The 24,682-nt window shown below is 52.9% G+C and overlaps 2 protein-coding genes across 2 annotated transcripts in view; one reads left to right on the forward strand and one right to left on the reverse strand.

The window, feature by feature from the left end:
* The window catches only part of ADCY2 (adenylate cyclase 2), a 422,161-nt gene extending 419,212 nt beyond the window's left edge, over positions 1 to 2,949 (forward strand). Inside the window, exon 25 of the mRNA XM_047729460.1 lies at positions 2,141 to 2,949. Within this exon, the coding sequence (XP_047585416.1) occupies positions 2,141 to 2,293 (153 nt within the window). The 3' untranslated portion in view covers positions 2,294 to 2,949. The remainder of the gene's footprint in view (positions 1 to 2,140) is intronic.
* Positions 2,950 to 5,122: 2,173 nt separating this feature from the next.
* CFAP90 (cilia and flagella associated protein 90) lies at positions 5,123 to 20,892 on the reverse strand. Its single transcript, XM_047729461.1, has 3 exons — positions 20,625 to 20,892; positions 8,381 to 8,497; positions 5,123 to 6,805 (listed from the first exon to the last, which is right to left on the reverse strand). The coding sequence occupies exons 1-3, from the start codon at positions 20,814 to 20,816 to the stop codon at positions 6,626 to 6,628; spliced, it is 489 nt and encodes a 162-aa protein (XP_047585417.1). The 5' UTR covers positions 20,817 to 20,892; the 3' UTR covers positions 5,123 to 6,625.
* Between the last annotated feature and the right edge of the window lie 3,790 nt (positions 20,893 to 24,682).

A 24,682-nucleotide genomic window follows, 5' to 3' on the forward strand; every position in this document is an offset into this window, starting at 1 on the left:
GGGACCAGGCCGTTTGGATCAGGGAGCCTCCCACTCCCCCGAGCCTTCTCGCCTGGAAGCCCAGACAGCAGCAGGGAAAGCCCGCGGGTCACGCAGCCGGGCTTCCCCTGGACTTGGACACTAGCCGGGGCTCTTCCCGGAGACAGCTCCCTGCTGCTCCATCCCAGGATCGAGGGCTGGCGTCCCGCACTCCGGCAGCTAGCCCACAGACGCCCGGGCCCCCGCTCCCCGCCAGCAAACACCTCAGCTGCTCCGTGAACCCCCGAGGCTCCAAAAGATGTGTGTGTTCTCTGTGGAAGGTCGGAAGTCAGATGCCTGTAGGATCCTCTAGTTCTGACGGCCCCTGAAAACTCTGATCACGAGGACATATCTGTAGTCTGAGTTTCTCGGCTATGTCCATGGTCTTCCGGTTCTAATCCGGGATGCAAAGTCCGCCCCGGGCTGGGGCTTCACCAGTCCTCCCCCAGGACTTGGAGCCAACCCTAGGGGAGGGGAGGATGTGAGCATCTGGCACCTGCGTCCCCCTTCTCTTGCTCTGGTCATAAGGGTCCCAAAGACCCACACCGGCCCCTGGGCTAGGGGCTGGCCACGGGAAGAGAGTGATTTTTCTATCTTGTTCCATCAGCCTGCCCTTGAGACCTTTATACCACGCAATTCATCCTTATTTCTGGGGGCCCCTGGATACCTTCCTGGGTTCTTCTGTGGTTTTGCTGTGCTCCTGCCCCGTCTCCTGACAATGTCTGCCCTGGACCGCTCTCCCAGCCACCAAGCCCACTGAGGCTGTTTCACCACAGGGTCCCCCAATGGTGCCTGATCCAAAAGCAGAATTGTACAATAGCCTTGCTGTGCCGTCCACAAGCCCGTCCAGCTCGCCGGTGTCACCCACACACTTGAGGGGACTGCCCCCTCCCCCACCCCGGTGCCATGTCCATTTTCTCTGATGAAGTGGGAGGAAATCCCTCTCCCCTGCACACTCACACCCTTCCAGAGTGGCATGACTAGGGAGTTCTGGAAAAACAGCTCCCTCCCTCTCTGTTCAAGACCCAGATACCTCCTGAGAGGCCCTCCTGGGGGCCGTGTTCTTGATGGGAAGGTCTTCTCCCACCTCCAGAGCCGAGACCTGTCCTGAGCCAAGTCTCTTCTCGCCTCACCTGTTCTCTGCTTGAGAAAGCGTCATTAGCAGGAGGCTTCCCAGCATTCGAGCAGACAGACCCCGGCAGGCCTGGGCTGCCATCCCCAGACGTGGGCCCGGAGCAAAGCCCAGTGCACACGTTCAGGCTAAGATGGTGTCAGGCTCAGACAGGAGAGCCGTCCGGCCCGGAGCTTCACTGCCCCGCGGCCCCCAGCAGGACCCGACTGCAACTCTGCAGTTAGGCTCCCAGCCCCCGGGGCAGCGGCAGGAATCACCTGCCCCGTCCCGTCATCTTCAGGCTGCGAAGGAGGGGCCCAGCCCTGTTAGCATCTCACAGCCAACTCAGTGAAGGGAGGGAACCTTCAGGACCCGACCAGGGTCTTGCCCAACTAAGGCTAGTGTGGACTCCTTGTGTCCTTCCGGTTTTACTCTCGAGCATTCAGCCGGAAGCCCGGGGCCGCCTGCAGGAACACATAGACTTCTCAGGATGTCCTCTCCCACCTATTAAAATCTGTTACTCAGATTTAGGACATCGTGAGATGACGTTCATGACCATTTGTAAAGATTATCCAGAATCCCGCCACTCCAACACACCCTGATTTCCTGTCTTTTCCCCGGGTCTCTTCTATGTGAATACGTCACCCTCACGTAGGAGAAACCAGAGCGTGGGTCTAGGCTTCATGCTTCCTTTGGGGCGAAGCAGACCTGCTTATTCCACAGTCTCATCCACGATACGGATCATGGCAGCGTCACGGTTCGCTTCCCCCCGGACATCACTTGACTTTTAGGTGGTTTATAGTCTGTCACTGTCACAGCTCAAAACCACACATTATCCTTAAAAAAGCTCTCCTTCCTCTGAGTTATTCTCTCTCCTAATTTCTCAGGAGTGGAATGAATGAGTCAAAGAGCTTGAGTGGCTTTGGCTCTTGATCTTTGCGGTGAAGGGACCTCCCAGAGGCCGTGCGGCACAGACACTGACCACTTCTTCATCTGTCCATGTGCTTCTAGGTCACCGAGGAGACAAGCCTCATCCTCCAGACCCTGGGGTACACATGCACCTGCAGAGGAATAATCAACGTGAAAGGCAAGGGGGAGCTGAAGACATACTTTGTAAACACAGAAATGTCAAGGTCCCTTTCCCAGAGCAACCTGGCATCCTGAAGAGTTGCCTTCATTTGGGCAAGAAGACTGTATTTTGGGGGAAGGTACAACGCACTTTCTGACCGCAAACTTTTGTCCCTCGTTTTTGATGTGCGTGCTCTGTTCTGTCTTATGGAGCCTTTTCAGACTCCTTCCTATGACCCTGGTGGCATATCGTTTGGTGTCTGACGTGTGCCAAGATCGCTCTGCCACTTGCACTGTGCTTACTCCGAAGCAGAAGGAAAAGGAGTGTGTGTTATAGGAGAAACGCGTTCGACGAACTCACAAAGACGGCTGACGTGAAATAAACAAAAATTCTTAAGGCAATAAAACTAGGGGGTGTATATTATCTTCCGGTGCATGTTCTTTTCTGGAAAATATGGTAGCTCGCCAACCGCATCTGCTAGTCTGATATTAAACACACAGTATTTGTGAATAAGTTTATTTCTGTCACCCCACATGGGAGTTGACTGTGTTCACCCACGCGTCTCATCGCCAGTGGCTGTCCGTGGGCCCCAGTGGGATCCGTGGTCCTGTCGCCTTGCTCTGTCGTGTCTCGTGCTATCCATCTCCAGGATTAGTTCTCACAACCTAGAACCAGTTTTGTAAAACGCGTCTGATGTTTTGATGCCATTGTCTTTTGTAAAGTTGATTCATTAAAAGTTTTATGTACTTTGGTTTAGAATCTGTATCTTTCCCCCATCCCCCCATTCTGCCCTCTCCTGCGGGTTCACTCCAGAACCAGGATTTGCTTTCCCTGCTCCTCTGACGGTTGTGGCAGAAAGAGCTCCCAGGAAGCAAAGGTTGACATATCCTTGAGTGATTCAGATCAGGACGAAGTCCATGAGGCAGATTCCTGATTCTGCCACTCTCTGGAAATGCTCAGTGGGTCCCACCATCTGGTTTTCACTTGGCATCTCTGGAGAACACTTTCTGGGAAGTTATCTAATAATGAAATGATTCTCTACCAGCAGCAATGCCCTCTCTCTGGCCACGTGCTCTGGTCTGCAGCCCTCACTGCAGGCTGTGGGAGAAGAAGTTGGTACTGACTGTGTACCTCAGCAGCCCACCACAGTAGTTTGAACTCACTGGGAGAAGCTGCCAGGCCCCAGAAGATGCCTGTTTATGTCTGAGGAGGCTTAAGATGGCACAGAGCCAACGTTCCGCATTTTTGAAGAAAGAAGACTTGGGGAAATTTGTTCATGTAAATCCAACTCTAGACTTTCAGGGCTTTTCCTTCACATAAGGAAACTGTACTTTGCCAAAGGGTGACAGAGAGAGCAATCGTGCAGAACGGGATGTTAGATAGCAGAGCTACAGGTGCCGGCCCGGGTGGGCATGCCGGCTTCTCCTCCCAGCTCAGGGCAGGCAGTCTGTGAGGCGCAGAGGACCCCCGAGCTGTCAGGGACAACTTGTTCCTTGGACAACTTGTCCTTGGGAACTCAGACCCAGAGCACAAGCCCTTGTTTAATTCCTGACTGGTCGCTTATGGGCTGTGTGGCTGGGAGCGTATCTCTCCTTTTCTCTTAGGAGTATTTCCTCTTTGATAGCTTCTGGGATCGGGTCTGAGTCAAAGAGCTAATGACTGAGAGAGAGAGCCTGGCAGCTACCACCAGAGCCACCCCCAGAGCCAGGATTTTGACTCAGACTCAGGTAAGAGCACTTCTCGAAACTAGGAACCGGCCCTCCATCCCCCAAGTGGGAATGCAGCATGACTTGGTCCGTTGCCTGCCTCAGTCAGGGATTTTTTTTGATCCTATAATTACATCTCAGCATTGGCCTTCATACACTGAATTCTCATAAAGGTGACGGAAGGAAGAAAACGCATGTATGGGCCCCTGTCTTCGCTCTAACAGCGATCAGAACTAGGGAACCCTGGGGTTTCAGTGACATGAGACTGGCCTTCTGTATCACTCGTAACCGTGGTCGCAGCCATATCCCGGGGGTCCTTAGTCCCTTAGAGTCCTCAGCACCCATCCCAGGCCGCTTTAGGTCACTTCCTCTTAGCGGGCACCCACCATTGAGTGACTGGCCAAGTGCACTTAAGCATGGCTCTCTGCCCCCACCAAGGATGTGCTGAATTTGATGAAAAGACCTCAAAAGGAGACTTGTTTTTTCCCAAAACTGAACTGCCGGGCTTACCAAGCTAAAGAGTTTCTGAGTTCTAAAGCAATCGAAGTCATTATCAGAGTCCATCTTGCAAAGGTCTGCACACACGGATCATTGAAGTATGGTCCCCGACCAGTGGGGGTGGAGCCCCCTGGGCACCCACACATTTCCTGACCCCAACCCAGACCTGCCGAGTCAGAAGTCCCGGCTGTGGGGCCCAGCACACGTGCTGTGTTTAGATAACACGTTCTTTCTCCAGGGGACTCTGGTCCCCAGTCTGAGCTCCCCTGTGCTTTCCAACTGACAAAATGGGTGTGGAGAGGCCCAAGGCCTTGTTCAGTCTTCCCAGCGACCAGTGGCCAAGACAAGCCTAGATTGCAGACCGGCCAGCTCCTTAATTCTGAAAGCATCAAGTTTTCATGATAAGCTCCGAAGCGACAAACATTTCTGTGAGCAAACCATGCAGACGGCGGGCAGCCCAGTGACCTTGGTAGCAAGCAAGCTTCTCTCCTCAATGCTCTCCTTAACCTTCCAGTCTTGCAGAAAGCTCTCTCTCAGGAAAATGGCTTGCATGAGACCCCATTACACCTGCAGTGTTGCCTACATCTGTTTAGAAATGTCTGCGTTGTCGCAAATCCTCCACGATGCTCCTTGTCCCCAGTTTGTTGTGCTTTCCTGAGTGCAACCTCTCTGCCTTCCAAGAAAGACCGACTAACCATGGAGATTGGATACATTGAAACAAATTCTTTTATTATGTTTCCCTTTTAGAAGGTGACTGGGCACTCATTGGCTTTAAGTTGTTGTAGTCCAGAAGCCAACAGAAATACATTTAATTTTTCCCTGATACCTAAGGAACGTGAGACCTTTTGAAACCTTGTCCAGTTCAGGCCCTGCTTTTTAAAAGTAGAAGGTTAATGGAGTAGGATCTGACTTTAAATAACTGAAAATAACTTAGTTTGACACAGATTTATTGTAGTCAATTTCAGATGAAGGCATTTCTTAGCGATGCCTTGTCTTTCTTAGTAGTCATGAAGAAAGTAATTTATAAAAATTTTCATAATCCAAACTTGATAGATTTTCTATTATATTATTATAAAAAGAGCTTAAGCTACCCAAGGCAATCCCAAATTCACTACTGCCATGTGTTCAGGAGGAAAAGTAATAAAAGATACCTACAGGTGGAAATAAAACACGTTTCCAAAAGAATAAAGAAATACATGGGAGCCACTCGACCTTGAAATTGTTAACAATTCAGTGCCATATGTCCTTAGAGAATCAGAGCAATAAAACCAGCCATAGGGGAATCAGCAGTAAAACGAATTACATCACCTGCTCATTAACCACTAAGCCATGGGAAGTTCAATTGGAAGGGCGCGGGGTGATTTCTTTCAAAGACAGCCATGCACTAAAAATATAGCGCAGACCTTAATACTTGAATAAGTTTCAAATTATCTCCAAAATAAACATTTCCAACTTGGGTTAGAAGCAGGTGTTTCCAAAATGAAAACTGTCCACACGAACAGCCCCAGCCTCTCGTGTGGCTGCCTTCGGACCACTGATTCCCACACACACTCCTCACGGTTTGGAATTCCCACTGGGAAGAGGAGGAAATGTGGGCTCCAGTCGGTGGAATGATGGGCTCTGTCCCCGTGCCGCTGGGAGAGGCAGGAGCGAGAATTTTACCCAAGGCTGTCAACCACCAAAGCCCAGTCTCTTCCATGACCTGTGGTGAGGGGGGACGGCAGCACTACCAGGGTTCTGTCCTCAACTGCACGGACCTGTTATTCACGGCTCAGGCCTCTGGGGCAGGGAGATGTGGTATCTAGAGATCACTTATTGTAAAAAGAAATACCATATCACCTCATGGAGGAAGGTAAACCCAGGCAGCCGTGGTTTCCATAGCTGGTGAGAAAGGGTGTGCACGCCCCTCCTGGAGCGCCCCCTGGGGTCTGACGAACCAGAGAAACAGTGAACACAGTCACCGACCACTGTCAGTTGGGAGCACTTTCCTTTTTTATTCAGGTGCTCACAATGGATCGGTCTCTGGCATCATTTCAGCGGACACGGTCCCACGAGATTTTATCACGTTAAAGGCCTCTGGCCAGGGTCTTCACCATGGCCACATGAGGAAAAGGGGCTCCCAGGCCCATCCCCCACTGTCCAGGTGCAAGCCGCTTCAGGCCAGCTCCCTGACCCTCTGATGCCTGACTGTGCCACCCAGCGGTCCAGGCCCCAAATGGGGCGTCAGGCAGGAGAAATGTGCCCAAAGCCAGGAGTCTTGATGCTGGGGATGTCATTCTTCCTGTAGAAGTCAGCCTTCACGTGGTTGGCACGGCCGTGGTCCCGGATCAGAGGCTCCACGGGCTGGTGTATGCGCCTCCCATAGACTGAGGACATCAGCACTCCCACAGGCCGCTGGCGCTCCTGTCCAGGGACACCAGAACACGGGGTCAGCTCACACCTCCCTGGTCACAGGCCCTACCTTGCGTCCTGGAAGCCATCTCTGCCTGGCTCACCCACACACCTGCAACCTTCTCCAGCCGGGTTCTTAATGCCCGTGACCCCCTACTAGGCAGACCCTGTCCCTTGTGCTCAGAGTCCCTCATTGTCCCCAAGTCCTTCACGCCATTCAGAGGAACGGCAAAGACCTTGCGCTGGGCACCGTCTCACCCTTCTCACTTTGGGTTGTGTTCTCCCCCCCCCCCCATCCCTCCCCCGTCCTCCTACCTGGCCCTCTCCAGCCCGCTTGCCCCTCTCCCCTCCTGCCTCCTCTCTTTCCCCAAAACACATCTTTTCACTATTCACGTTGTCATTTCCGGCACCCCCATCTCCCCTAAGCGCTCCCAGACCCCCCTCATCTCGATGCCCCCCTCATCTCCACAAACCCCCACCTTCTCAGCGCCCCCTCATCTCCCAACACCCTTCCCTTCCCAGCTCCCCAGTCTCCTTTCACTTTCCCTGCCCCCTTAAAAGCCTTAAAGGCTTTATTTCTCTGCGCACCACTTACCACAACCTAGAATTCAGTTCCCTATGTATATGACAATTATTTTGCTATTTCTCGTAGGAATATCAGCTCTAAGAGGACAGGGACTTTTCAAGGCACATGGGGGGGCACTCAGGATCTCGGGTCGATACTGGTATTCTTATGACAGGGAAGCATTAGCCAACTTGGAATGAAGTCCCATATGCAAAAACAATAGGAAAACACTTAAGGTCTGTGACTTAAATAGTAACACCTCATAGTTCATCATTGAATTTCCCATCGAAATAAAGGTCCGTTGGAAGTGACCTGGCAGCATTCTTATCAAGAGCAACCACAGGCAAAACCTCTCTGACCGAGAAAGAAATCCCAGCGGATGCTCTTCCATTACGAATTCCGTGCATTGTAGAAATGATGATGATAGCGACTCAGCATCTGGCTCTTAATAAACATGCCGTCCTCGGATCAGACTCCGAGGATGCAGCGTCCCGAGTGCTGAGGGTACCAGCAGGGTCTCACCACTAGGAGACGCACAGCCTCTCGCACCCAGCACCTGCTGCGACACCGACCTCCTCTCCCTGGGAACTGGGACTTTGCTCCTGCTGCTGCTCGCATTCCTGGGCACCCGACCTCAAGCCAAGCCCTCCTAAAGGAGGAGCTGCCCTGTCCGTGGAGGTTGGAGGCTGGTGCCTTAACTAGAGAGGTTATTCCCGTCACTCTCCCGGGGTCCGTGGGAGAACTGTGACAGCCAGGACTCAGAAGTTGAGCAAAAACCTGCTTTATCTGTTGAAAAGAATTTCTTAGTTTCACCTTCATTAAGTTGTTAACTAAACAACACGGTCCTAAAAACAAATACACAGAAACAGAAGAGGGGGAGCTGGGAGCAGCTGGGTCTCAGCCCCAGGGGGCGACGAGGGAGGAGGGGACCTGCCCACGGAAGCCAGAGCGCCCTGTTGAGTAGAGATGTGCACTCGTAGCTAATCTGTTCACGCTCTGTCCACGGCCTGTGTTCACATCACCTCCTCATGCACGTGAAGTCCCAGGCTTTTTGCGTGTTCTCTGTCATCTCGGTGCCGTTTCTGATTGTAGCCTGGGCTCTTGTTAAAGACACAGTCGTATAGGGAGATGACGCCTGTCTGGGGAGAAGAAGAGAAAGGCAGGCGTGGGTTCACTGGACGGCCAGGCCACGGCGATCCTTGTGGAGCTTGGACTCCAGGCTTCTCCCCGGTGGACCGTGGAGATGTGCGGATTCCTGCCGACACTGAGTATGTGTGCGGGAAGCTCACCCCAGAGCAGACCCTGGACAACTAGAGCAGGTCCCCGCGAGGCCCGGTGAGGCGGGGACGTCTCCGTGGCGATTTCCCTGCTCCTCCTCTACATCCCTCCGTGACCCGGGCCCTTGAACCTCCCGCTCTCTGACTCCATCAGTAGTGCACAACCTGAAAATAACAGCAATCCACTTAATTGATGTGTTTTTCTCCTTCATTTCCACCTGTCTCATATTTTTCAAGTTTTCTGCAACAGGCTTGTACTGCTTTAAAAATTAACCATAATTCAAAACCGGGACAATGTAACCGAACAGAAGTATCTGTAAGTTGCTAGCCAACGGGGGGTGGGGGGGCACCTCGTACAAACCCCTCTCCACAGAAATATTGCCTTTAATCAAATGTGGCGGCTCTAATGAATGTCATTCATAATGCATGGATATATATATATATTTGATATATAATATATATGCATTTCTAATATACGCACATACGTCAGACAGATAGAAAAATACGTGCACACGCAAAGCTTTGATGTATCAGAAAATTACCCCGCTAACAGCTTTCATCTGAAACATCTCCATTTTTTTATCCCAAATTTCTCTTGATACAAAAATTAATCTGCCTTATCTGGTACCTAATAAAAGGAAAAGAAATCCATGTGTTAGCTCTTCTTTAATCTTCACGTGTAAGTCAGGTCTGTCCTTGGCGTCCCTCCAGCCAGGGGCCAGCCGCCCTGGATCCTCCAGCAGCAAACGCAGGCATTCCGTCTCGCTGGCGTTTGGGGGCGCGGGGTATCTCGCCTGCGCTTGCTTGCCTGCTTCTTTTCCCCAGTAGTAACCCTGGAACAATTCCCTCCCACTCCAGGATGCGGAGCTAGAAGGCAGACAGTGAACGGGACACATGGAAAACGGCGGGACTCCGCAGGGCTGGTAGCAATGGAAATGCCAGCACGTGATGTGGCTTCAACCCCACCTTGACAAATCCCTCACGGGTCATCTGTCCTGTGCCAGACAGGCTACTCCTGCTGGGGGAGTCGTGAAGGTAGCTCAGACCCCTGGCCACCGTCCTGGTACAATTAACCAGCTAGTAAGCAAAACAAGGTGAGCTTTTAGCATTATTTTAGGTTCCTAAGAATTCCAACGGCAACACGCCTGTGGCATTTATTCACGGGTTTTGCCTAAGTTCAGAGTCACTCCAAGTGACTTAGAGAGGCAGGAGCAGTCACCCCGATGGCCATTTAATGAGGTCACTTTGTAGCTTCTTGTTGGCACTGTCCTCTGTCACCTACTGGGCTCCTGGGTCTGTTCATGCCCTGGGTTGGCTGGCCCTGGCCTTCACTTGTCCTGAAGGACACCTACAGTTAGCTCATACACCGGCGGTTGAAAAACAAAAAGCCCAAATCCGCGAGGTGGTGATACCTTATTCCGTTCTGGGTACTGTAAAAATCAGCTAGCTATTTGCGAAAAACTATAAACTTGGGTCTTCACAGTCCATTATCATCAAAAGTCAATTCTGGATGGATTAGAAAAACAAGTGAAAAGAAAATCCCTAAGGGACCTCCTACGCATAAAAGCAATGGAGAAAATGTCGCAAAGAAAACAGCCATCACTTTGGTTATGTAAAAATCAGACATTTGATAATCAAATAAAATTAGGACTTTTTCAAAAACCTGTAGGATGGATGGGAAAACCTCGGCGTCTTGAACATACCGCGTGTGGGACTGTAGGGTGTCCGCAGAAGCGAGGGGCTTTGGCGGGCCACTTGCTTCCAGCCCGGAGAGGTTAAGCACAGGTTGCAGCAAGCTTTCTGGGGGAAGCCACCGGGCCAGGAGCCCTGCAGTGATACAAGATAGACTCAAGTACGCCCCCCACTCTGCCAGGATGGTGGGACGTAAAGGTCCCAAAGGAGCGAATGCTGGCCTCTGCAAGGCGAGGCGCCATGATTCAGACCCTTCCCTTTGGGGTTCAGAGCAGAGCTACTGGCCTGGCCGGCTGAGCCCAGCAGGCAGACCCGGACAGCAGCTAAATAGCCCATCACCCCCACACCATCCCCTTACACACAGGAATTTGAGCTGGACTTGTGGTCACGATCTAGATGTCCCATTGTCACCAGAATGCCTCCTGGCCTGGCTGACCCTGTGAAGTGGGCGTGTTTCAGGGACAGCAGCTGCAGTCTGCAGCGGAAAGACCTACTCCCCAGCACTGAGCCCCCTGGGGGGCAGCTGCACCCTGAGAACGCTGGGCCACAGATGAGGGGACCTGCGGTGAGCCTCAGTCCCTGCAGGGCGCCGTGGGGATGGCCGGTGGAGCAGGGGTCTGATGGACAACCCTGTGGGGGCCGGAGATGGGGGGACTGGAGGAGGGGGTGGGGCCGCGCACAGGGGAGCTGCTGGCTTGTGCTGTCCTCCTGTGCAGGTGTTTCCATCCCGGCTGAACTGAGTCAGCCCCCTGGGGGGTTCCTGGGCTTGTCCCGGAGACAGACTCCAGCACAGAATGAGAAAGCAATTGCTGTGACCTGAACCAGGGAGGCAAGGTTCCTTCCCTTCCCCGCTCTGGGGGAGCAGCCCACTGTGATGTGCAGCGTCACAGAAGACTGCCCTCCCCGTTCTCATCAGGTCTCCTAAAACACTCCTTAGAAGCAGCACTATGGGGCGCCTGGGTGGCTCCGTTGGTTAAGCAGCTGACTCTTGACTTGGGCTCAGGTCACGATCTCAGGGTCATGGGTTCCAGCCCGGTATCGGGCTCCTGGAAAGCCTACCTCTCTTGTACGCTAGAGCAACCCTTATGAGGGACTCACTGCACCCACGAGGTATGAACAGTCTCCGCTGTGCAGGGGTTTTGCACATCTGCCACTTTCCAGAGTAAAAATGGATTTTTCTGTCACTGAAAAACAAGCGTGGGGGCCGAGGTGGGGGGGGGGGACCCACAGGCAGGCAGCCTCGCTTAGCAATGTGACTGTCCACTTCCAGTACCTCATCAGACCAAAAATCTGTCTTCTCCTGAATGTTAATTATTAATCTCTCTTCTTTGTTTTTGTCTTTCGTTCCTTCCCAGTTTGAAGCAAAACTGCATTAATAAAAACCAACCCGGACTTAGATGCTGTCACAAAACAGGGCTTCTGCATTGACTGGTGTTTTGCTATTAAAATCTCTCAAGAAATGTCCTCTCGCACATGTATCATTGTTTTTGAAAAACAAAGTAAAATGAGCCCATTTATTGTGTCTCCGGTGACCTCCCTTTGTCCCTTTGCATTTTGAGTATTGTTAAAATGTAGCACGGTCTCGCCCTGGGCATGGGGTCTGGTACCTTGCCTTCAGCCCCCCCACGGCGACCCTTCCTCCTAACATGGCCAAATAACCGCTCCGTAGCCTGGGCCGGCGCCGTGGGTAGGGTGGAGACCTTCACTGTTCAACCTCCAAAGCACATTGCTCTGACCATAGGACAAGGCACCCAGCCAGGGCAGGACTAGGGGCAAGGAATAGGGCATCCCCTTCTTAGAGAAGACCACAGGCTGAGGATGGAAATAAGGTCATTAATTAAACAATTGAAGGTAATACCCGTGGAGCAACGGAAGTATGCACAAAGTATGTGGCACCAGAGAGGAAAATTCAGCATCTGCTGGGCTCAGGCAGGAAGCCTGTGTGGCGCAGTCATGGGAGAAAGCGGGACGTACCCCGTACCTGTATGGAAAGAGCCCCAGAGAAGTCCCCTCCCTGCATGTTATGTGTTGAATTGCATCCTCCAAAAAATTCATCCATTGATGTCCTAACCCCCAGGATCTCAGAAGGTGATTTAGAAATAAGGACGCTGAGGACGTAACGAGTTAAGGTGAGGTCATACTGGGGCAGGGTGGGCCTCTCCTCCAACAGCACTGTTCTCCTTATTTAAAAAGTTCAGAAACCGACAGGGACACGCAGAGAGAGGTGATGTGAGGAGACACAGAGAGACACAGAGGCGAGCAGCCTGGAGCAGACTCTCCCTCACGGCTTCCAAAGGAGCCGACCCTGCCAACACCTTGACTTGGCCTCCAGCACGAGGAGACGGTGAATTTCCATCATTTAAGCCCCTGGTCTGGGGGTACTTTGTTATGGCAGCTCTAACACACACCCTTGGTAGCGAGCAGGAACCATCTTTTGAACAACAGAAAATAAGAATGGAGCTAACGCATTCCGCCCCAGGTAAACTGAGTCAGTAGAACGTTCAACCCAATCAGACGGTGGGTCGACATCACCAATATTCAGTTCTGCTCTGCTCCTGACTCCCCAGAGGGTCACTCTCCACTGCTCCCTTGGGCGAGGGAAGCCAAGTGACCAGTTCTCAGCAATGAACTCAGAATGGGGGTGACATGAGACTAAACCTGTGGGCACCTGTGAAGCTTCCTGAGAGGTGTCAGCAGCTTCCTGCTGGGGGCACTGGGCCCAGTAGATGTGCACGACCTGCAGCTTCGCCCCCAAAGAGGTCACACACACTCACACCAGTAAGAGGAGGAAGATCTCCAGCAAACCGAACCCGAGTCCTTTATCTTCTCCTCTCTTTCAAATCGTTTAGATACAAATGTGCCGTCCATTGTCCATTCAAACAAGGTACTAAGAAAAAGGAAATTGATACATTTCTCTCATGGTACTGGGGCAAGAGTAATGTTATGTGTTCACTGAACACACTCTCTCTTCTGGAATAAACAGAAGACTGCAGTCACCAGGTGCCATCACAATTAGGCTGGGGCCAGGTGACAATCTCTGGCAAGGAACTACAGGGAAAGCCAGCAGGTATCACCTTCCAGGTCCATAAGAACTCTGATGTGTCCTCCACGCACTTCCCTTGCTCTGTGGCCAGCAAGTTCAGAGGCTCCAACAGAGGACTGCAAGTTCCCAAAGATCCGCACATCTGGAACCATTAAAAGAGAGAAGCCTGGTTTCCCATGTTACTGTCCTAAAAAAGCCCTCCGGACAAAAAAAGACCTAACCTGTAGCATTTGCTAATTTCCGCAATGGAAATACTCTCACTGTGCCTGATTTCAGGCTTCCAACTGAATGCAGAGTTCAGGCGAAACGCTAAAATGCACGAGCAGGCTCTGACACCAACCACCGGTAAAGACCGTCAGGACTCAGGGTCTGTTTATTTCCAGAGCACATCCCCACCCACCTGGACTGAAACGGGAATCAGGCTATGGTCGGGCTACTTTCATTTCCTCTTTTCATGGGCCCACGAAGGCTCTCGGGCACTGTTTGCCATCTCAAGGTGATCCAAAAGGGTTTCCTTTGATTCACAGGGACCTCACTTTTACTTCTGATCAGTCTGGTGCTTCTCCCCGGAGGGCCAGCGGTATGTGAAGCTTAATGAGGACATCTTCATTAATATTAACATCATTCAAAATTCCACTCTCAGAAGGACTGTATTATCAAGGACACAGTGTTAGCTCTTAAAAGGACAACACTCAGCTCTTCTCTTTGGTTCCTCTGGCAAGATTCTGTTTCCTTTCCTGGTGCATTAAGATCACAAGTTTTGGAAATGGTTGTAACTTTTCCAATAATCTGAAAATTTTATCAGTTTATTAAGCATCCTAACAGAAGCAGCCTTGTTGAGGTGTTTTCTTCACTACTTTTAGGGGATCTCTTGCTGGCAGTGCTGCCCAAATCCAGAGCCCTGGAACCCGCCGCCTTTACCCCTGAGTCAGAGTGAAGGAACACCGCCCTTTAATCCCGTGTGTGTTTCCTACTGGAGGCTTCTGCACACCTTGTCGCCAAGAGGAGGCTCAGAGCGCTTGTTCCCGCTTCCACGGATGCCAGCGCCCAGCGTGCCCCCAGCCCCTCACAGAAGAAAGGGTGAGCCACGGGTGCTGAAACTTGACCAGATATCTGGTGGATAAGGCTGTTCCTTTTCCTGGGTCACTGTGCCACTCCCAAGGGGATGGATTTGAAATAAATGCCTAAGATACGATGTTACATGAAAAGCGCAAGCTGCACATACATACACACAGCTGTGTGATGTGCGTGTGAACGTGTTCTCGTAAACACAGCTGGACACACACCGCTGCGTTCATATGCGCACAGGACTTCTGCTAGAAGGACGCCTGCACAGCCTCTCCCCTCACCCCTTCCTCCCTCCCTCGGGGTGACCTGCCCCTTTTTGAGCTCTACCTGCCCTGGAGGAAGACACTCAGCCCCTCCTCCGGCCCCCACAGGCCTCTGGTTTTCCAGGGCAGGTCACCAGACGGAGAAGATGCAGGGAGCCGCCTTCAGGAGAAGCAACCTGTCCGTCACGGTGTTGATCCCTGAGCAGCAGAGCAAGGTCAAGGGAAACCCAGGCAGCAGATTATGCGAAATGGACTCTCTGTTTAGTCTAAGAGGCTAATCTCGTACGTCCGTGACTTATCCTGGTTTAAACGAACGTTGCGTCCCGTCCCTGCATGCCCTGTCCCTGCACGTCCCGTTCCTGCACGCCCCCTCCCTTCGCTGCAGCCTGTGTATATCAAGGGCCAGGGACAGAGCGGCGACAGTAACCCTCGCTGGCCTCACGAGCCCACACTTCAGCGGGTGAAAGGAGCAGCGAGATACTCAGTAAAACCTTCAGTCGGTTGGTACCTAAGTGTGCGCTAGAGGAGAAAAGGGCAGGGAGGGGAGGAAACGTCTTGGGGGTGATAATTTCACTCAGCTGGAACTCATTTTTTTTTAAGGTTTTATTTATTAGAGAGAGAGAGAGCAAGAGCAGGGAGAGGAACAGAGGGAGAAGCAGGGTCTGAGCTGAGCAAAGAGCCGGATGTGGGGCCAGATCCCAGGTGCCTGGGCTCATGACCTGAGCCGAAGGTAGACGCTTAACCAATGGAACCACCCAGGTGTCCCCGCTGGAACTCGTTTTTTTTTTTTTTTTTAATTTATCTGACACAGAGAGAGAGAGATCACAAGTAGGCAGAGAGGCAGGCAGAGAGAGAGAGAGAAGCAGGCTCCCCACCGAGCAGAGAGCCTGATGTGGGGCTTGATCCCAGGACCCCGAGATCATGACCTGAGCCGAAGGCAGAGGCTTAACCCACTGAGCCAACCAGGCACCCTTGGAACTCATTTTTATTGTAAGGCATGTGGGTGCAAGGGTCTGGCTAGATTTTAAGACGTAAAGGGGCACCAGAAGTGGAGCTCACCCCTCTTACAGAGCCCCTAGGAGCGGCTGAGTGTGCACAGCAGGTGTGCTCGGTGCCCAGGGATGAAGACGCTCCATCAGGGGGCTGGGGGTGCCGGGCTACTGAGCACCTCCTACACACCGGATGCGGGCACAGGGCTGCCCGACATTCCCCTTTACATCTCTGGACAGCCAAAATGCATCGTTTTCTCTACAAAGTGGCTGGCTGCATTCGGTGAAGGGTAATTCCCCCATCAGGAGAGCCAAGAAACAGCCCCCTGGCTTCCCTGCCTCCACCATGCACCGAGAAGGAAAGTGGGCTAATCTCATGAAAGCCAGGGTGAGGCTTTCCGAGCCAAGCTTCCCTGGAGGCAGAGCTCTCCACAGCCGGGCTTACCAGGAGGGAAAGCCTGTTCTAAAACCACCTAAGATTTTTTTTTTTTAATGTAGCTCTTAGACTTGGAGAAATTTAATAAAATCCTTCGTAAAAGGGCATTGTCCTTTGACTTAGCTTTTCCATTTCAGTGGCAGAAATGTTGCACAAGGCAGAAGAAGGAAAAAAGTAATTTTAAAACATCATTGAACTGAATCTGCCTTGCTGCCCCCGCAACAGTATTTAATAGGAAAAGCCCAGGCTGCTAGTGCCCCCTAGGGGACAGTACGAGAACTGATCACATTATAGCAGGCAGCTTTAGGTGACCAATTTGTCTCAGGATCCAAAGCATTAGTGGGGCTTTAAATAAGTGTGCTGCATTGAGAGCCTTAACATTGGGCTCTCCCAGGGAAGACCTTTAGATTAGAAGCCCTCAGAATGACACTGCCTCACCTGGAAATCTCTGACATCAAACAAGTGTGAGGGGTCTAAGACACCAGCCGGAAACTAACCTTCCGTGGAAGGAAACTCAAATGATCACTAACAAAAACAAATAGTAATAATCATAGCCCCACTTACATGGGGCTGGTCATGTGCCACTTTATACCCGTGAATTAAATTAACTCTCATAATTGCTCCCTTGATGCGGTACTATGAATGAGTACTGCCCATTCATAGGTGGGCAAAGTGACACGGGGGTTTGTGACTTGGGCAGTCTGCACAGCTGGTATCAGGGAGCCAGTATTTTTAACCAAAGGTTCCTGTGCTACTACCTAATGAATCACTAAGTGTGTTCCACAGTAATTGACCTAAGAGCTAATTCTGCCACGTTTCTTCTCAGCTTTGAGTGTGGCCTGGGTTTACAGTTCACTGCAGGGCAGCTGAGTTCTCCAGCAAATTTGTGATATGAAGCTCATCCTCTTCAGCCCATATGATCTCCTGGTAGAGAATCAGCTCCTACAGTCCCCCAGCTGATTAATCACATAATCCCCAGGAGCACGTTATTCCCCCCAGCGGATTAAATACCGGCTCACATAATCCCCAGGAGCACCTTCTTACCATCCGTGGCTGTCCTGCAAAGGTACTCTGAAATGCCTTTTGTTTTTCTTGCTGCTTTTAAGGTTCTTTTATATCTACTACATCATTTTCTTCTGTGTGACACTAAAGACTTCAGGATTTGAATTTGCCTGTGACCCCAGTTATCAAAACTGTACCAAACTGGTTTTTCATAAAGTCTGCTTTGCATTCATTCATTCTAAGGCCCATCCCTGTCTTCCAGGGACAGTAACGTATCAGAACAGGGGGCAGCAAATGTTTTGTGTAAAGAGACAGTCACTGTTCTAGGGTTTCAGGTCACATGGTTTCCTGTGGCAACTACTCGAGTCTGGTGGTAGCCATAGATAATACTAAATGAAGAGCATGGGACTGTGTTGTAATAAAACTTTCTTAAAACCGGCAGTGGGCCATATTTGGCCCAAGGACCTTTGTGTGAGGACCCCCGAATTACAGGGGCATAGCTCTTACCTACTCCTGATTTCCTTCCAAGTACAGAGCTGTGGGGACCTCACACCTCAGGCATCTTTCTGCCTCTTAGCCCCAGAAAGGTAGAGCCACATATCAGATTGGTGAATTTAGGAAGGATAAAGACCTTCCATGCCTGACTCTGCTCTTTTTCTATTGGCAGCACCTGGCCCCCAGGGGCTGGGGGTTCAGCTCTGCTTTTTCTGGGGCCCACAGCAGCAGTGGCCGGATCGGTAAATCTACCTGGTTCAGAGCTTCAGTGTCCAGGGTCAGTTTTTACCCAGAGTCCTTAGCAGTAACCTGCAACCTGGCTTTTAGCTCTAACAGATCTGTATCTTGACCCCCATCTGTTTTAGTCTTTTATTTTATTTCTCTATAGTCTCAAAGTGGTACGTAACAGGACTCCTCAAAGGTACACATAAAATGATGTATTTGTGACTTTTTTTCACACAAAATTTATGTTCTCTCAATAAACCAGCATGGACCAACTTTAAACATCAAGATTCCTGGCCTTTTGACTGGTTCTCTCATGCTGTGCGGAAAGCTCTTCATGAATCATAAATTGGCAGTGATACAGGTTTTGCATACTTAAATTGTAAAATTCATTTAATCAATGAAATTATTTACAGATAAAAGTTCTCTCAAAAAGAGGCTAAGGGGAGGAGAAACTATGAGGCCCATCGTGGCACTGAGGTAGGGCAGCATCGCTCCAAATCTCCCCAGTGTTTACCTTCTGGATATTCTGGTTTAGGAACACGGCAACTGGGGCTGCAAAGCCAGGGGTGCAGTGGATGTCCCCTTTCTTCCTCTGTCCTTCCGTCCCTCCATATTGGTCAAAGCCAAACAGAGGTGCTCACAGAGATGAGATCCTCCTGGCCAAGGGTTATGTGCTGGCCTGCTCGGGCTGCTTAAACAAAGCACCCAGACTGGGCGGTTTAAACAAGAGAAACATACTGTCTCACGGCTCTGGTGACCGGAAGTCTGAGATCAAGGTGTCCACCAGGGCCTGTCCCTCCTGAGGGCCATGAGGGGACAGGCTGTTTCCAGCCTCTCTCCTTGGCTTGTGGAAAGCCATCTTCTTCCTGTCTGTTCCCCACCATCTTCCATCTATGGGTGTCTGTCTCTGGGTCCAAATTTCCCCTTTTCAGAAGGATACGAGTCATGCTGAATGAGGGCCCCCCACAACCTCATTTAGTTGGATCACCTCCATAAAGACCCCGGCTCCAGATAAAGTCACATTCTGAGGTGCCTGGGATGGGCATCTAACATGAGAAATCGAGGAGGACACAATTCAACCCGGGACGATTATTTAGAAAGCTCTGCTGGTGTTTGTAAGGCTAAGCCCCATGACATTCTCTTACATTTCACAGGTGGCCATTCCTCTAATGTGTGCTGACTGACCTGAATGGGGATTCATCTGGGCTCTAGGACTTGTGGGTGGGGAGGAGAGAAGGGAAGAAAGGATGCATCCCTACACATCATGAGGGAAAGACCTCTTTCCTCCCAGGCACTTGGCTCCCCTACACCCTCGCTGAGCCACTCACTGTGTCTGCAGGCTGAGCATCCTTGGAATAATGAGGCCCCTGCACCCTGAACCCCAAGACACACTGGAGACAGTTAGGAAAAATGGCTTCACAAAGGAGTAGAGGACTCCTGACAAGTTCTGAGTTTGCTTCTCTTCCTACTTCCGCTGCAAAATGGCCTTCCCAGACCAGCAGGCTTTCCCCAGGAGGCCGGCGGGCCTGCAGGAGCGTGGCCAGAGTCTAATGAGGGCTCGATGCCCTGCTGTCCCCACAGGCAGATGTCCAGATCTGCCTCCTGGTCATCTTCGGTGTCTGTACCTGTGACTTTTGGGGTACAGTCGCTGTCACGCTGACCCCAGAAGGAGTCCTGCCTCCCACCTCTGTGCAGCCCATGTGCTCCCAAGACCCTCCTCTAGATCCAGGGCAGAGGGGTCACCTTGCTCCTCCTGCTAGTGGTCCTGGAAGCCCAGGGGCTCCCCAACCCTTCCCCTGAAAACACTTGACCTAACGCACCCCCAAATAGCTCAGGATACCAGGCTGAGCATTCTCGCACCCCACCCTACCCTGTATGCCCAAACCCCAGCACCTTGTTCCACTGAGCATACCCACCCCCCAACACACGCGTGTGCACACACACACATACACAGCTCAGCCCCAGCCCATCCTTTAGGTCGGGGGAAGTCCACCTTACTCTTGTGGTCGTGGTTGCTGTAATCTTTGGGGTCCAGGTGCCCCAGAGGAAGGCTGCTCTCCCAGCTTCCTTCCCCCGTGACCCTGATGCCCTTTTAACCTGTCCTCAGAGGCTGTGCAGAGCTGCACCAGCCCCCACCCTCCACCTCCCAACCCCCTTGCAGCCTGCCTCCAGAGTCCCACGCCAGAGTTGCAGCCCGGACCCTCGGACTGTCCCAAAGTGTAGTCCAGGCCTGCAGCGCCGCCCCATCCACCATCCCCCGGCCTTCTCCCCAGCCTTGATTCCGGGCGGTGAGGCCCCAGCCCGGTCTCCGTCAGGGTAGCTCCACTCCAACCCCACTACGCTGCAGGACGGCCTCGCCCATCCCGCCTCCCCGCAGGCCCCCTCCCCCGCTCTGCAGTCCCCTCCTACCCCTCCGCCCCGCCCCTATCCCGCCTCTCCTCCAGGCCCCTCCCCGGCTCTGCAGCCCCCCTCTACCTCTCCGCCCCGCCCCTCCCTGGCTGCGAAGCCCCGCCCCTATCCCGCCTCTCCTCCAGGCCCCTCCCCGGCTCTGCAGCCCCCCTCTACCTCTCCGCCCCGCCCCTCCCTGGCTGCGAAGCCCCGCCCCTATCCCTCCTCTCCTCCAGCCTCCCTCCGCTCTTCCTTCCCGCTGCCCCGCCCCTCCCTGGCGGTGAAGCCCCGCCCCTATCCCGCGGTCCACCAGCCTCGGCCCGGCTCGGCTGCCCTCCCGCCCGCCCCGCCGCGCCCGCCCGCGCAGCCCCTGCCCCGTGCGGCTCACCCGGCTCTGGCGGTAGAAGTAGCTGTGCTCCTTGGGGTCCAGGCGCCGCGGGGGGATGTAGCTGAAGGCGGACAGCGCCGAGAGGGGCGGCAGCCGGGGCTTGCCCCGCAGCGTGGCGGCGGTGATCTCCTCTTCGTCGTCCTCCGTGCCACCCCGGTCCAGCGGCCCCGCGCCCGCCGAGGTCGGGCCCATCCCGCCTGCTGCTGGCAGCCGGGCGCCCGCGTTCGGCGTCGCCTGGAAACCGAGGCCGCGCGGGTCGGGATGGGCCCCGCGGAGGGGCGGGGCGGGGCGGGACGGGGCCGGGAGTGGGGCGGGGCCGGGTGGCCCCTCCTTCTCTTCCCCTTCCCTCCCCCCGGCCTCCTCCCTCCGCCCCGCACTTCGCGCGCTCTCCGGTGTTTCCTCGGGGGTGCGTCCTCGAGCCGCAGCTGCAGAGGCGGCTGCGTCGGGGCTCCGGCTGGTGGAGCCCCCGGGACCAGCGTCTCCCAACCCGCTGACCCTCCTCCACGCCGCGGCGGCTCGTTCACGCCAGACCACCCTCTCGCGGGGCAGGTCCCGACAGCGCCCCGACCCGCGCCCGCCTGGGAGGCGCATCCTTGACCGGCGCCGCAGGTGCGCCCGCGGGGCGTCCAGTCCGCGGGTAGAAGGGAAACACAGCCTAAAGAGGGTCTAGAGTGGCGCCGCCCCACAGAACGCGATGGGGCCACGCATGTAACTTGAAACTTTCCGGTAACCACGCCGAAAAGGCAAAAAAGACAGGTGAAATTCGTTGTGACGCTATATTTATTTTACTCATTTTGTCCAAAACATGATCGTTTTAACATGTTACTAAGCCGCATTTCCAGGGCAGCGTGCCGGCCTGCGGCTGGTGGTTATGGTATGATCAGGGGAGGTGTGGAACTCCAGGAATTAAATCAGTGCGTCGGTGGCTCCTGCTGGGGCCTTAGCGCCCCTCTGCCAACGTGCTTATAGATCTCTAGATCCGAACGCTGGCTCCCTAGGCCTGTTCCCTTGGCTGAAAGTTCATGGAGCAGAAGCTCCGGATTCATAAAAGGGGGGCGGAGGGCAGCAAGATGACCAAGACTGGGGAAGAACTTTAATCAGGGTGCTTGGCAGAAGCCAGCCTCTGTGAGGAGGTCATAGTGCCGAGACTGTAATGATGAAGAAGAGCCCAGCTTGCCGCAGGCTGCCAGAAAGTCCCTTCCAAGGGGAGGGAAGAGCGCCTGCGGGGCCCCTGAGGCAGACCGGTCTGGAAGTGTTCCAAGGGCAGCAATGAAAAGAGGGGGGTGGAGCTTCATGAGGAGGAGGAGGGGACTGGGAGGCGGGCAAGGTGCACAGGTAGGCGGGGACCAGACTGGAAGGTCTTTGGACAGCCTTCTACCTTCTCATCACCCCCTCTTACTAGGAGTCTCTATCTGTAATTCCTTGACGCAGGCCGGGGGCTAGAGACCTCTCAGTCCAAGGGACAAGGTGGCACCTCTATGCTGAGGTTTCCTGGTGTCCCCTGGAGGTCCTCGGGGCAGGACTTTGAGCCACCACTCTGTCTCATGGGCCCCCCATGAGGTCTGAGAACCCTGTGTGCCTTTTTTTGACCTAATTCCCATCTCTTTGCTCCACTGGCAGGACAGATGAGTTGGGCATGAGTCAGACAAGGGTCAGACACCAGTCTACGTTGTCCTCAAGCTCCAGGGAACGTCTCATGAGAGGTGGTTCTGTCCTCAGAGCTTGGAGCCAGAGCACCACCACCTCTCCTGTGTGTGAAGTGAAGGAAAGTGTCCCTCATCCTTCCCCCCATGGGGAGAAGTCTTCATAAAAACACCAGCAAAGAGAAAAGAAAAAGTTCTTATACTCTATTACCTTTCCTAGCCTCTCCAACCTCTATTAAAGACATAACAGAGGTGGTCACTGGGTCATGAGACTTTGCAAACCTTGCACAGGTAATCCTGTATCATCATGCAGAAAGTGGAAGAAGTAGGTGACACCAATTAGCTTGAGAAGGCAGCTAAAACTGACACTGAAATAATTTGATCATAAAATCCTTTTCCACAGTCTAGGGATGTGACTCTTGTTTCAGCAGGTGACATTTAATTACCCACTAGACTTAGAGCTCTGGAGGGTAAGGCGACACATCTTTTTTCTCTTTGATGGCTCTGGTAGGTCCTCAACAAGTATTTGGTGACTAAATAATGGGATACAATTGCCATAACTTGGTTTCCTCTAAAGGTACAATTAGGACAAGGGTTTGACTCTTGCCTTGTTTGGGAAATAATCCCACGGTGCGTGAATGAAGGACCAGGACCGGATGAGTGAGAGGAGCCGGAAAGTCAGTGTAAGGAGGAATTATCAAGGTTACAGCAGACAGCAGCCGGAGCACTGCCTCAGAACTTCCTGAGCAGCATGGAGCGAGCTCTCAGAATTTCCTGCCAGATGGGCCTGGAGGCACCTTTTACCCCTTGTCTGTGGTCCTCTTGGTTTGAGGCTTGCCCTTGGACCTTTGACTCCTGACTGGTTCTGCACAGCCTCACTGCAGGCATCTTGGAGTCAGAGGAGCCCTGGGGTTCACAGCAGAAGGCATGGGGCATCTACTGAGGTTTGACGCTGTTCAGGAGGTGAGGGGTAGCCCTGAGGAAGGCCGCCGCGCAGCGACCTAAAGGCAGGAGGAAGGACTTGGTGAGACAGACTTTGCTAGTTTCCATGATCTAGAGGTCTTAGTTCCTTTTAAAAACCCTTTTCCTACATGATCCTATTATGTATTCCCGGCATGAGTGGAATCCAACATCAAAAAATCTAATGTGTGTCCCTCATGTCCGTAACTTGTCCTTGCAAGGTTCTGTCCAGAAGGGAAAGGGACAAGAATGAACAGTTACTCTCCAAGGAAGCGAATGAATCGGGCAAGCACGCCCACTGCTGGGTAACTGCGCAGGGGATGGGCTCGGCTCCGTGCTGCACGCCACCACCTCCGCCTGGCACCAGATTCCTCCTCCTGGTACCACCACAGCATCAGAGGATCGCTGCTGACTTTGGGTGGATGCCGTCGCCCTGCTCTGGCTCAGGCTGGCGGCGAGCACCCTTGTGCCTATCTTCTCAGCCTGCGCGGCTCACCCACCAGGCGCTCTGCTGCTTGCACATCCCGCAGGGAACTGGGGCAAATACTCGCGGGCTGTTCCCAGGAGTGCGGGAGGTCCTGAGTCCGAACTGCAGCTGGAAGCCTTGGCCGTTTCTCCTGACATCTGGGCAGATGTGAGCCCGGGGAGGCCCCGTGGGAAGAACTTTGTCAATGTCAGGCAAGGAAGGAGAAAGCCACGAAGAAGCCGTCGTGTTGCTTTAGCGTGTCCCGTGATACGAAGCGCTGGTCACGGGGCAGGGGATGCTTAGCAGAAGCTCTCCTAAACCCGCCCGTGTTGCAGGCCAGAAAGGGGCCTCTCGTTCCTTGTGCCGATGAGAGAGCTGAGACCTGGCGGGGTCCAGTACCGTGCAGGTGACACGGCCTGTGGGTGGTCCAGCGGGAAGGCTGGGAAACACCTGGGAATGAAGGGATCTGTCTGACGGAAAGGTTTACTTCGTGGGGCTTCCAAACCATTCCCAGTCGCAGCCAGGCCCTATCTAAGCACGAAGCCTCATGCTGTGTGCAGAGGTTTTCAAAAAAACAAGGTTTAAAAATAATAATAATGGGACGCCTGGGTGGCTCAGTTGGTTGGACGACTGCCTTCGGCTCAGGTCATGATCCCGGAGTCCCGGGATCGAGTCCCACATCGGGCTCCCAGCTCCATGGGGAGTCTGCTTCTCCCTCTGACCTTCTCCTCGCTCATGCTCTCTCTCACTGTCTCTCTCTCAAATAAATAAATAAAATCTTTAAAAAATAATAATAATAATTATTATTATTATAAATAAAATATAACAAGCTTAATACCTCCATTTCACATTTAAAAGTTTTAATAATTATTTTGTTTTTAAGTATCAGTGTAAACTCACTTAAGTGGTTCATCATTAATTGAGCTTTAATTCGCAGGCTTTAAAACATCTGAAAAACGACGTGGATTGAGTGTTTCTCCACATTTGTT

This window comes from Lutra lutra, chromosome 5 (genome assembly GCF_902655055.1).
Source record: "Lutra lutra chromosome 5, mLutLut1.2, whole genome shotgun sequence".
Classification (NCBI taxonomy): domain Eukaryota; kingdom Metazoa; phylum Chordata; class Mammalia; order Carnivora; family Mustelidae; genus Lutra; species Lutra lutra.